Source organism: Pleurodeles waltl, chromosome 4_2 (genome assembly GCF_031143425.1).
Source record: "Pleurodeles waltl isolate 20211129_DDA chromosome 4_2, aPleWal1.hap1.20221129, whole genome shotgun sequence".
In the NCBI taxonomy this organism is placed as follows: domain Eukaryota; kingdom Metazoa; phylum Chordata; class Amphibia; order Caudata; family Salamandridae; genus Pleurodeles; species Pleurodeles waltl.
In genome coordinates, this window is record NC_090443.1 from 767605382 (window position 1) to 767619512 (window position 14131).

The following is a 14131-nucleotide window of genomic DNA, read 5'->3' on the forward strand; positions in this document are numbered from 1 at the left end:
GGGAACAAAGGTGTGGGGACATTGGGTGGCTGCTGTGGTGTTGGATACTGAGTGGTGAGGCTCTGTGGTGGACTGGGTGTGGGCTGGGGTATCCGACTGACCAGTGGTCCCTGATGGGCCAGGAGTTCATCCAGATCCAGAAGTCCAGAGTTGCTGTCATCACTGGGGGCATCTTCTGGTGGGGGACTGGGTAGCTGTGGCACCTCCTCTCCACTGAGAGTGTCTGGAGCACCTGTGGAGATGTAAGTGGTGTATTATGCTACAGGTCTGTGACATATACTGCATCCCTAGCTTCCCCTATATTATTGCTGTAGCCCTGCCACCTTTGTGCATGGTGATATATTGTGGGATTGTTAGTTCTCAATGCTGTGCATGCATTGGCGGTGGGTGTACATGCAGGGCTTGAAGAGATGTGCATGCAGTTGATATGGCATGCAGGGCTTGGCATTTGGGCTAGTTAGTTGTGGTGGTGCTCTGCGTGGGATATGGCGGAGTGATAGGTTTCAGGGTGAGGGGTGGTGATGGCATGCAGGTATGGGAATGGATATTTAGTAAAATTGTCTCACCAGTGTCCAGTCCTCCAGCAATGCCAGTGAGTCCTCAGGATGCAGGATTGCCAAGACTTGCTCCTCCCATGCTGTCAGCTGTCGGGCAGGAGGTGGGGGTACACAGCCAGTCCTCTGGATAGCAAGCTGGTGCCTTGCTGCTATGGAACGTACCTTCCCCCATAGGTCGTTCACCTCTTCCTGAAGTCGTCCCTTGCTTGTGGATGCTGTTCCACAGCATTCACCCTGTCCACGATCCTCTGCCACAGCTCCATCTTCCAGGTAATGGATATCTGCTGGATCTGTGCTTCAAACACTGTGGCTCTACCATGACTATTTCCTCAAACATCACCCGCAACTCATCATCAGTGAAACGGGGGCTCCTTTGTCGGTACATGGATGTTGTGTGTGGTGTGTGTTGTGCAGAGGGTGTTGAGTAATCTGGGGGGAAGTGGGGTGAGTGGTGCATGACGGATGAATGGGTGGTTGTGGTGTGTGTGTGAAGCTATCTGTGATTTGCGTGGCTAGCTATTGCGGTCTTGTCATGTTAGCAAAGGATTGTGGGTGATGTGGGTGTGTGTTTTTTAGTGCTGTTGGTAGAGGGGTGTATTTTTGTGTCAAGTGTGGGTTTTTTGTCCTGGCCAATGTTGTCTTGTTTCGTCTTTAAATGGCCTTATCCACTGAGGCAGTGTTCAACGCCAAAGGTTTACCGTCGTTGAATGTCCACTGTGGTGATTGGTGCGTCATTATTTGGAGGGCATAGTGTTGGTGGCATAACGGTATTGGTGGCAGTACTGACAGTTTTTCACGTTCAGTGGGTTTGGCGGATTTGTGGTTGTGTCTGTTTTCTGTCAGTTTTGACTGTACGTGTCATTATGTGGCACACATATGTCTGCGTCCAAGGCGGTATGCTGGCGGCAGTCTGCTAGGCGGTATTTGGTATTTACCACCAAGGTCATAATGAGGGCCATAATTGTGAATCTGCCAATCAGAAACTGTTTTAGAGTGATTCTAGTCTCATTCTTGGTGGACCACTGCAAGGTGGATATTCAAGCTTTCTTCACTCTGCAAAAATCACATCTTTCATCTGTCTGTATTTGTGGACAGTTCCTTGATGTACTCTTTATATGTGATACCACTGTTAGCAACATTATAAATAATTCAATTATATATTATGTATTTATCTAAAAACTCTATTTTGTGTGTACCCTCTACATTTTTCAAAGTCTTGATTCGGAAATGAGAGGGCATAAAAAGCAGAATTACAGTACAAGTCAGATGTGAACACAGAGGGGGTCATTTAGAATTGGGTTGTAAGGGATATTGTATAAAAATGGCAGTCTTGTATGTCACCACTAAATTTCCCACCTCGTTCAGATTGTGGGGGGGGGCTCATTGTTCCTGGTGGCAAAGCCACCAAAACGTGTAGCATCAGGGATACAATCTTGATGCCTTGGCGCTGACACGAATGACACAGGATTGCCATATAATTATGTCCAGAACTGCCATGTCAACTGACATTCTGTCTGGGACTGCCATTGAAACAATGGTCCTGAACAAAAATCTCATTACATTTTTTCCAAGTGCTTGGTAAACATTAGTTGTGTGGGTCTTGGAGTTGGACACACCATAGGACTCACATGTGTAATTTATTTTTTACTGTGCTATCATTGCAGACATTTGTTGGGGGGAAACCCTGCCATTGAGGCCAAGACATAGCTCCACGTTTGTCTAAGCTCATGCTCACATTAGTAGTTTGGCTGAAGAGTCCACACAGCTGCCAAAATTAAGGGGTTTCCATGACAATATCAGTCATTTTCTCCACAAATGGGTTTCCAATGCTTCAGGTGGAAAAAGTGGAAGAAAGTCATGCCATGCTAAGGCGGCATGGCAGAATTTAGGGCTCCTATGTTATTCCTGGAGACAAGCTACATGGTGGGAGTTGTATCCTAGCCTGACTGGAATCTTCATATGTTTGGAACTACCATCGTTTTACAGAGGATCCCAAAGAGGCTTTCTGCCACCAGCAATGATATCTAAGGGGCTTCCCTGCCTATAACAGGTAAGCCCCTCCAACGCCACTCTCATCAGTGCTAGTACCACCAAGGGAGTGTCCCTGATGACAGAGCCATTAGCAGCTTGTCATCTGGAATACCACCTTCCACCACACTCTAATAAAGTGGAGAATGCAAAGGAGAGCAAACAGGAAATCAGTCACATTACCACCCACCTCCTGACTACCTACCGTAAAGGCACAAGGAGTTCCATTATATAAAAATATAGGCTTTTACCTCTTTCATCTCTTTCATAAATGTTGACGTATTTGTTTCTATGTCATCATCCATTCCAATTCTAGTGAAAATCTGCTCAGCAATTCTGAAAGATGAATATTCTGCTGGAACGTAAGATCCTGCAAAAATATAAAAAGTCTCTTTTTCATATGTTCATTAATAATAGCCATTTGCACCTTAAAGCCTACCACCCCTTTGTGCCTTTAAAGACAAAAAGTCAATACTTGCAGATGATTGTTTTATAAATCACAATTAACAAAGAACAACCTTAACATAATACGCTGCATGTCATCAGTGATGTCATCAATTATGTTATTTAATATGTAATGTGTGATGTAATACGTGATGTCATAAGCAGTGCATCATGGGGATTCAAATTATGGTTAGTTTACCACAACATAAGCTGTGCACCACACCATCAGTGTTTTATGGTCTGGCTTAACAGGTAGCTGTCACCAGACAATTATGTGAGAATCACCAGGAGAGGGCCTACTTTTTTGGAAGTCATGAGTACATGTTTTCATTAGGCATTTGTTGTGTGCTTCAATAAAAAAATGTGCGTGCCCTCCATGCAACTGTGATCATTTTGATTATTTATCCAACTGCCTAAAATTGAACTTTCAGGGGCACACACATGACACTGTAATGGTATTAATGTGTCTTAAACAACTGTTTGTCTTTGGAAGCAGCAAAGATGGGAGGAGGGCAGTCATTAACATACATTAAAATTTTGGTTGGGATTGACAGAGTAACTGTCACTATGTGAGCAACAAAAAAAACCTTTCAGAATTCCAATGAAAGAGGGGGTTATGCTCCACCCACATGTTTTAGACCCTGAGTAAAGGAGCTAAATTTGTGTGCTTCCACTAAAAATACAGCATGTTTTGCATTTTTTGGCTTGTGGTGAAGTTTATAATTGCTGGCGCAGGACTGCGTTGACTGTAGCGACAGGCCAATGATCATGGCTATAGGTTGGATCTGTTGTTTGTATCAAATGTTATGATAAAGGAACTAGTCCGAATGTATTTATGGTAAAAAAAAGATATGTTAAAGCTGATATGCATTTCGGTTGTTATTACTGTATACTAAAGCCTTCAATTAGGAATGTTGTTGCATGGAATCTTACAGGTTACTGTAAAAGGCAAGGGTTTTTATGTTGGACACCCACTATGACAACCCCTGGGGGTTTTCATTGTGACGATTCTTGTTGTCTCCATTGATAGAGGGTAGTATATTGTTGTGCACGTCCTATTTAGCTAAATATTTGTAATTTTATAATTGCATGCATGATCTTTGCGGTTTGTGAGAACTTGAATAGGCCGGTGTTGGGTAAGGTGTAAAGCCAGTCATAAAGGTAAAAGATTTCATCCGTTCATTGAGAAAAGTAATGGCAGATTCGCAAAGGTTTGATATGTATATTAGGAAACTTTATAACAAAGTCAGGAGGCCTGAAATACTTATTGTGAAAAGCATGAGTTAAATTCAGTATGCCTTTAGGGATGGATTATTATTTCACTGTGCCAAAGCCCGTAGGCAGATATTTTGTTACATTGAATTTCACAGATTAGCATAGTAGTAGACAAGTGTTTTAGTATTGGTGACACACCCAAACAACCTGTGGGAATAGGAGATGTGAACTACAATAATCATTGTTAGACTCTCTTAAGCGATATAGGTGGTCATTACAACCCAGGCGGTCGGTGTTAAAGCGTCAGTAAGACCGCCAACAGGCCGGCGGCAAAAAAAGGGAATTACGACCGTGGCGGAAACCGCCAACAAAGACAGCCACTTTAACACTCCAACCGCCACGGCGGTACAAACAAACAGCACGGCGGTCACCGCCAACAGACAGTCGGGAAACAATGTACCGCCCACAGTATCACAACCTACCAATCCGCCACCTTTTCTGGGGCGGATTAACCGCAAACAAAAACACAGTGGAAAAAGGACTCCGAAGGGAAAACGCTCACCTCTGCACACTCCACGAGGAACCAGGACGCCATGGAACCAGAGCTCCACATTTTTCCAGCCTTTATCTTCTTGCTCCTCTACCAGGAGCACAAACGCCGGCGGCAAAGACCACAGTGAGTACTGCACCTACGACACAGGGGAGGGGGAGGGAAAAAACAGTGACACACACACACGCAACACCCCCACCCCCACCCCACCCACTACAACACACACACCAATACAGCATGATACATTACAGTTACACCCTCCAAAACCACCAGAAGAATGCAAAGACAAAAGGAAATGAGCTGAACGATTGTAATATATTAAAATTCAGTAGTCAAATAATATACATACACTATTTACAAATATATACACCAAGAATATTAGTCCAGGATATTCCACCCTTAAAGTCCATGGACCACTGGGCCCACACTGCATGGGCGAGGCACACACAAGATATCCAAATGTGACGGAGATTACACTGCTGGGGCATCAGATAGAAATAAAACAGGCACCTCAGGGGGAAGGAAAGGGGGGGCACCTCAGCCGGTTAAGTGCAGGAAGCCAAATCCACGAGGCGGCCACATGCCCACTGTTCAATCCTGGGGAGTGCAAAGCCACAGTCTCTCAAGTCTCTACAGTGAGTGGTTTGCCCACTGTTCAATCCTGGGGAGTGCAAAGCCACAGTCTCTCAAGTCTCTACAGTGGGTGGTTTGCCCATTGTTCAATCTTGGGGAGTGCAAAGCCACAGTCTCTCAAGTGGATAACAGTCTCCACTGGTTCAGGAGGGGGCCTGATGCCCAGAGTGCTTCATCCTGCCAAGGAAAGAGGTAGTGGATGTGATACTCCACTGGTTCTGGAGTGGGCTTGGTGCCCAGAGTGCTTCATCCTGCCAAAGACAGAGGTAGTGGATGTGATGCTCCACTGGTTCTGGAGGGGGCTTGGTGCCCAGAGTGCTGCTGGCAGTCGTCTCCTGGCCAGCGGGGCTGCTGGCGGTTGCCTCCTGGGCAGCGGGGCTGCTGCTGGTTGCCTCCTGCTCGGTCGCCTCCTGGCCAGCGGGGCTGCAGGCGGTCCCCTCCTGGCCAGCGGGGCTGCTGGCAGTCTTCTCCGCCGTGATGATCTTCCCAGACTTCCCGGGTTTCTTGTGCCCTTTTCCCACATTGGAAGGTGTCGCTGCTGACTCCACACTCCCACCTGTGCCCCTGGGAGCGGCTTTGCTGACTGGTGTCTTCCCCCTCTCCCGCCGGGCACTGGCCAACTTTTGATGCTTGACAGGTGGGGGACTGTCCGTGCTGTGGCTCCTTGCCACACTGGCTGCCCTGCCGCCTGGTGCACTCCAGAATCCGGTGACTACTGGCACCACTGGTCCCTGAGATATTGTGGCTGAGGTGTTAGGTTGGGACCTGGAGAGTCGGGCCCTATGAGACTGACGGGGTGGGGGAGGTGAGGGAAAGAGGTCAAGGGTGGACAGGAAAAGTTTCTTGGGAACACTGGGACAGGTAGTTGGAGGGGGTTTGGGAGTGGAGGAAGAGGTTGTGGTTCTAGGAGGTGTTCGTTTGGTGACTTTGGGCGAAGGTGCATGCGCTGTAGGCTGTTGTGAGGTGGATGGCTGTTGGGTGGGTGTGTGTGTTTGTGTATCTTGGGAGGTGGCGTCACAGACACACTGGGAGAGGCCACAGGGGACGTGTGAATAGTTGTGGGTGTGGTGACTGCATGTGAGTGGGGTGTGGTGGTGTGTGTGCTGGTGATGGAAGTAGTGGCTGCAGATGTAGTGCATGCAGGTGTGAGTGGGGACAAGACTGGGAGGGAGGAGGGAGACGACGAGGAGGGGGACACAGTGGAGGCAGTGGATGTTGGTGTGTCTGCATGTGTGTGATGCTTGCGTGAGTGCCTGTGCGATGTGGGGTGCTTATGTTTGCCTGAGCTTCCCTTGTGTGTTGACGTGTGTGCATGCTGGTCTGATGGTGTGCTTGGGATGGGCTGAGGTACAGAGGATTGGGTCTGGGTGGAGGACGTTGGAAGGGGGAGGCTAGAGACAGGGACAATGGCTGCCATCAGTGCTGAGGCCAGAGTCTGAAAAGCTCGCTGAAGGGCTGCCTGACCAGAATGAATGCCCTCCAGGAATGCATTGGTTTGTTGCAACTGCCTCTCTACACCCTGGATGGCATTCAAAATGGTAGACTGCCCAACAGTAAGGGACCTGAGGAGGTCAATGGCCTCCTCACTGAGGGCAGCAGGGGTGACTGGGGCAGGGGCTGAAGTGCCTGGGGCGAAGGAGATGCCCACCCTCCTGGGTGAGCGGGCACAGGGCAAAGGCTGAGGGGCTGCTGGGAGGGCGGTGCTGGAGGGAGCTCCCATCAGAGGACAAGTCCATATTGCTGGTGTCAGCTCCTGTCCCCACCGTTGAGCTCCTCTGGCCCTCCGCCCCACTGGTGAAATCTGACTCCGTAGTGTCACCCTCCAGGGCCATGTGGGATGCAGCTCCCTCCGGCTCCGGTGCCACTGCTCCTCCGCCTGATGATGCTAATGCACACATGCATAGGGAGACCACAAAAAGGGGGAGGAGACAGAAGAAAGACATGTTGAGTGTATGAATTACCGCTAACATTGGCGGACACGACAGACACAGAAGCCCCCTGTACTACGCCGCGCACTTGGGGTACACTAATCAATGCCTGGTACATGGCCTACAAGGCTAGGGCCGATATCTGCACACATGGATGTCACAGGAGCCGGACTAGGTGTAGTTGGCACTGTACCCAGGTGGGGAAGGTGCCACAGGGTCTGCCTGAAAAAGGGGACTTAACTAGCACACTCGCCCTGGCCTAGGGAAACCCACAGCCCACCTCCCCCACCCAGACATCACCAATGCGTGCTGAATCAACAGAATGAGAGTGTACTCACCCCCTTGTTGCTGCTGTGATGCCCTCAAGCGCCCAGCCAACTCCGGGTACGCCACCGCCAGGATCCTGAACATCGGGGGTCATGGTGCGACGGGCCCCTCTCCCATGTTGGGAGGCCATCCCCAGCTGGGCCTCTGCCATCTTCTTGCTTCAGCGGCGAATGTCCTCCTATCTTTTATGGCAGTGGGTGCTCCGTTTGTGACAGACCCCAGGGTCCGGACGTCCTTGGCGATGGCATGCCAAATATCCTTCTTCTGGTGGGCGCTGACCTACAGGAATTGTACAGGGGAAAAAGAGAAGTTATTACCAACTGCACCGTCACAATAATTGGCCCGCATCCCTACGCTTGCCATGTGGCACATGGACTCACTGTCGTTTCATGCATGCATCATTCTCCCCCCCCCACTTTCATTCACCCCACTCCACACAGGCATTGCCCTTACAGCATGCTCACAGTGTAATTACCTGTTTGTCTGGAGGACCGTAGAGTAGCGTGTACTACGGGAGGACCCCATCCACGAGTTTCTCCAATTCCTCCATGGTGAAGGCAGGAGCCCTTTCCCCAGACGCACAAGCCATTGTCTCTTCCAGAACTGAGGTCACAGCAGCACTTGCAGTGTAGGTCCTCTCCTGTCGAAGATCAGGTATCGAGTGATTGAACAGATAGAAAATGGCAGTCATGTCCGCAGCGGTGCGTAACGTCACCGCCGGCGTACATCGTCATTGGCTCCTGGGACCCATAGGGTACAATGTTAACCAATGCAGAATTGCGCTGTGGTCTTCGACCGCCTACCGCGACGGTGTACAATGCCAACGCAGTTACCTCACATCCCATTGTCCCACTTTACAGGTCAGGCAGCCGCCATTTCAGGGGCCCAAATGGCTTGATTTATAACTGCGTCACACATACCTAGGCCTTGGCTCAACACTCATACAGGCAAAAATCGGGTTATGAGTGGTTTTCTGAGTAAGCTGTGTTTACGTACCTCTGAGTTGGTTGACTCTGTGCTCGTCGTTGTCCTTCATAGGCACCGTCCGCTGGGACATGTGAGGAGATGGCGGCATCCTCCGGTGTACAGACCGCTGGTGGACCCGTTGACAATGGAGGAAAGACATGTAATCATCACCTACAGGCTTGATCGTGCCACAGTCCTGGAATTGTGTGCCCAGTTGGAGCCAGACCTGATGTCAGCTATCCGCCATCCCACAGGAATCCCCCCTCAAGTGCAGGTGCTGTCAGTACTCCATTTCCTTGCAAGTGGGTCTTTTCAAACAACAGTGGCCATTGCATCAGGGATGTCCCAGCCTATGTTTTCCACCGTGTTGTCCAGAGTGTTGTCTGCCCTGCTGAAACACATGCGGAGCTACATCATGTTCCCTCAGGTGGAGGATTTGCCTACAGTGAAAGGTGACATCTATGCCCTTGGACATATCCCCAACAACATAGGTGCCATTGATGGGACCCATGTGGCCTTGATCTCCCCCGCAGGAGTGAACAGGTGTACAGAAATCGGAAGAGTTACCATTCGATGAATGTGCAGATGGTGTGTTCATGACGCTTACATTTTGAGGAATAGCAGCATCCCTTATGTGATGGGGCAACTCCAGAGGCACCGTGTGTGGCTATTAGGTGAGCACCTGGAACCAAATCGTTGGGAATAGTTGTCTGGGTCTGGGGATATCCCTACAGGTTAGTGTGTGTCTAACAGTTGTCCCTCGCCATTTACAGGTGACTCTGGGTACCCCAACCTCTCATGGCTACTGACCCCAGTGAGGAATCCCAGGACAAGGGCAGAGGAATGCTACAATGAGGCCCATGGGCGAACTAGGAGGATTATAGAAAGGACCTTTGGCCTCCTGAAGGCCAGGTTCAGGTGCCTCCATATGACAGGTAGTTCCCTATTGTACTCACCAAAGAAGGTGTGCCAGATCATCGTGGCCTGCTGTATGCTTCACAACTTAGCTTTGCGACGACAGGTGCCTTTTCTTCAGGAGGATTGTCCAGATGGAGGTGTTCTGGCAGCTGTGGAGCCTGTGGACAGCGAAGACGAGGAAGCAGAAGAAGAGGACGTCGACAACAGGGACTCTGTGATCCTTCAATACTTCCAGTGAGACACAGGTAAGAATACAAACCTGTCTACTTCATTTACTTTAACAGTACTACCTCTCTACTGTCTGTCCTTTTCACCCAGTGTATGGTCACTGAGTTGTCACTTTCCCTTACGATTTCACAGATGTGGGTCCCACTGTGTGACATCTGCTTTGTTTCCTCTTCGACTAGAGCTGTGTGACATAAGTATGTTGACATTACAATTGAAAGAGCATTTTATCACTGTAATTGCTAATACACTATTTCGAAATCACAGACAGACTCCAGATTGTTTTGTGCTTTAAGGGTGTTTATTTAAGTGCTCAATATCGGAGGGGGTTGTAAAATGGTGAGGGGTGATGGTGGAGGAATGTCCATGGCAGAGTCCAGTCTATTTGTCTCACAGGTGCATTGTCCAAAGGGGCATAGGAAGTGGAGCTGGGGCAGTTTGAGGATGGACAGGGTGACAAGGTGGGACACAAGGATGACATTCAGGATGGTCTCATTTCTTGGCGGGGTCTTGGCATCGTTCTCTGTCTTTGTCCTGGATCTCAGGGACCGTTTGCGGGGTGGTTCTCCCTCTGCAGGGGGTGGGGTGCTGGTGTGGTGGTCCTATGGTGGTGCCTCCTGTCCACTAGCACCGGCAAAGGTGGTAGGCAGTTCATCGTCCATGCTAGTGTCAGGGGCCCCTTGTTGTCCCACAGTGTCACTCCTGGTGTTGAGGACTTCCTTCAGCACCCCCTACGATGGTGCCCAGGGTGGAATTGATGGATCTGAGTTCCTCCCTGAAGCCCAAATACTGTTCCTCCTGCAGCCGCTGGGTCTTCTGAAACTTGGCCAGTACCGTTGTCATCGTCTCCTGGGAATGATGGTACGCTCCCATGATGTTGGAGAGGGCCTTGTGGATAGTGGGTTCCCTGGGCCTGTCCTCCCCCTGTCGCACAGCAGCCCTCCCAGTTCCCTTGTTTCCCTGGGCCTCTGTCCCCTGGACCGTGTGCCCACTGTCACTGCCCCAGGTCCCTGTTGTGGTTGGGGTGGTGGGTTAGCCTGGGTTCCCTGTAGTGGTGGACACACTTCTGCTTGACGTGTCCTGGGGACAGAGGTGTGGGCCTGCTGGGTGGGTACTGTGCTGGTGTTTCCAGAGGGGGGAAGCTCTGTGGTGGCCTGTGACTGTGTCAGGGGAACCGACTGTCCCGAGGTCCCAGATGGGCTGGGTTGGTCATCTAGATCTAGTTGGACAGAGCTGCTGTCATCACTGTGGGCCTCTTCTGTTGGTGATGTGGACATGTCTGGACCCTCCTGTGCAGTGACGTTGGGTAGGGGTCCTGCAGTGGTATAAAAGTATGATTATTACATCTGTGTGTGCCATGGAGTGCAATGGGTGGGTGGCCGTGTACCCCAGTGCTTGAATTCCTGTGTGGGACCTTGTGTGATGATGGTTTAGAGGTGTGTATGGGTATGTGCAGTGGCCATGCTTTGGTGATGGGTGTCCATGCTTTGTAGTTGCATGCAGGGCTTGGTGTTGGGATGGGTGGTTTGTGATATTGGGACATTTGTGAGTAGTTGGAGTGATGGGGGTGAGGGCGAGGGTGGGGGTATGTGATGGCATGCAGGTAGGGTGGGGGATATAGTAGTAAAGAATTGCCTTACCAGAGTCCATTCCTCCATCTACTCCTGCGAGGCCCTCAGGATGCAGAATGGCCAAGACTTGCTCCTCCCATGTTGTTAGTTGTGGGGGAGGAGGTGGGGGTCTGCCGCCAGTCCTCTGAACCGCAAGGTGGTGTCTTGAGACCACAGAACGCACCTTCCCCCGTAGGTCGTTCCACCTCTTCCTGATGTCATCCCTATTTCTTGGGTGCTGTCCCACTGCGTTGACCCTGTCCATTATTCTTCACCATAGCTCCATCTTCCTAGCTATGGAGGTGTGCTGCACCTGTGATCCAAATAGCTGTGGTTCTACCCGGACGATTTCCTCCACCATGACCCTGAGCTCCTCCTCAGAGAAACTGGGGTGTCTTTGCAGTGCCATGGGGTGGTGTGGGTGATGTGTGGGGTAGTGTGTGGTGTGATGTGTGGGCTGATATTTAGTGGTGTGTTGTGTGAGGTGCGTGGAAGTTATGTGGGTGATGGAATTTTGTGCCTGTGGATGCTTGGTTGTAGTTTGTAGTGTCTCTCTCTGTGCTTCGTTCTCAATTTTTGTTGTAGGGGTTTGTGGGTGATGTGGGTGTGTGTTTTATATTGTTTTGTGTGTGTGGGAGTGGTGTGTGTATGTGTATCAGGTGTGTGTATTTGGAATTGTCCAATGTGGTGGTGTTTTGAATATGTGTGTGTATTTTGAGTGCGGCGGTGTGTACCGCCAAGGGAATACCGCGGTTGAAAGACCGCCGTGTGGATTCATGGGTCGTGATAGTGTGGGCGTATTTCTGTTGGTGTGACGGTGGAGGTTTTGTTTTCCCCAGTTTATCATTGACCTTTGGTGTGGCGAACTTGTTTGGGTGTCTCAATTTTGGCAGATTCCGAGCTGTGGGTCATAATGACTGTGGTGGAATTTCGCTGCCGCAGTGGTGTGTTGGCGGTCTTCTGCACGGCGGTAAGCGGCTTTTACCGCCAATGTTGCAATGAGGGCCATAGTGTTTTGCTTTGTCAACTGTAATTTTGTATACATCTCTATTCTTAACACTGCAGGCAGTAAATTTGCCATGACAAAAATTTACGCTCAGTACAATGGCCTTCAGTTGGTTATGGTGATAGGCCCCTGATAAAGGCCTGATATTTACCTGGTGTTTGTTATGAAATGTTTCGATAAAAGCAGTAAGCCTGATATACTGATTGTGAGAAGCATGTTAAAGTCAATAAACATTTAAGGGTGGATTGTTATTACTATGAATGAAAGTCTATAGATAGGTTTTATTACATGTAATCTCATAGGTAGGCAAGCAATTTGGAGTTGGTTACTCCCTCTGACAAACCATGACTATAGAAGATTTGCACTGTGAGAATCCTTGTGAACACCAGTGACAAGCCAGCTATATAACAGCTATAGGCTTGATTAGTGTGGACGGAAATGTTATGCCTGATGCTAAAGGTCAGGACTGTTGATTATGAAAAGTCACTACAAAGGTGGTAGGCATATCTTATTTATTGTGAAAAGTATAAAGCCACTAGTCCTCAAACATTTGATTATCACATTATGTTAAAGGCTGTCAAACGGTATTTGATTATATTTAATCCCAAAGATTATTATAGTAAGCAAGCGTTTTGGTATTTGTCATTCACTCTGAAAAACACTGCCAGTAGAATTTCACTGTGAGGATTCTTGTTTGGCGATGTTGAGAGGGGCTGTGTAATGTTTTGCCAGATATAATTTTTTACACATTTATGAATTTCATTGATGCAGACCTGATGGTTGCGAGTGTGTGCACACTTTCCTTGGTGAGATCTGTATACAATGAAAATTTATGATAAGGCAAGCAGGACTTTGGTACTTATTGTGAAAAGCGTATGTGAAAGGCAATAGGCTATTAACCATTTAGACGCCATGGACATAATGGTTACGTCCATGGCTGCACGTTTCAGGCGCCACAGACGTAACCATTACGTCCAGCTACCAGCCCTCAGGGGAAGTGCTAATGCCACCCCTCCAGGTCAGGGCTGGAAGGGGACTTGCTTCCCCTTCCACCCCTAATTCCCCCTGACGTCCCCAGTGATGTTTGATGACGTCAGCACATGATTGTGTGCTGACCTCATCAGGGGTCACCGCCAATCGCAATGCAGAAGAGAAATGCTTAGCATTTTTCTTCCGCTCAGGAGGAGGGGCCGGCAGAGGCATGTAAGGAAAGGAAAAGCCTTTCTTTTCCTTTCATGTCTCTGGTAGCATTTCTGCTGCCCGATCGCGATGCCCCCAGAGGCACCAGAAAACCTCTAGACACCAGGAATAAAAACTGTTTTTGTTTCTTTTTATGTATGTGTGGGGAGTGACCCCTTAGGCAAGGGTTGCTCCCCGGGGGACCAAATTATTTGTAGGCCATTTCTGTCCCCCGGGGGGCAAATCAGCCTAACATAAACCACTAGACACCAGGGAATTTTTATTTTTTTATCCTTACGCATAAGGGGAGCGGCCCCTTGGGCAAGGAACGCTTCCTGGGGGGGGGGAGGGGGAATATTTTTAGCACATTTCTGCCCCCCTGGGGGCAGATCGGTATAATATAATTAGGCTGATCTGCCCCCGGGGAGGGCAGAAAACCCCTAGACACCAGGGATATATATTTTTTATTTATTTTTTTATATGTGGGAAGTGATCTCTTGGGCAAGGGTCGCTCACTGGGGGCCTAATTATTTTTAGACCATTTC

The 14131-nt window shown here is 49.3% G+C and overlaps 1 protein-coding gene across 1 annotated transcript in view; it reads right to left on the minus strand.

Annotated features, from left to right (window-relative positions):
* The window catches only part of MSH4 (mutS homolog 4), a 2042424-nt gene that overhangs the window by 394072 nt on the left and 1634221 nt on the right, over nt 1-14131 (minus strand). The window contains exon 16 of the mRNA XM_069233217.1: nt 2837-2955. Within this exon, the coding sequence (XP_069089318.1) occupies nt 2837-2955 (119 nt within the window). The remainder of the gene's footprint in view (nt 1-2836; nt 2956-14131) is intronic.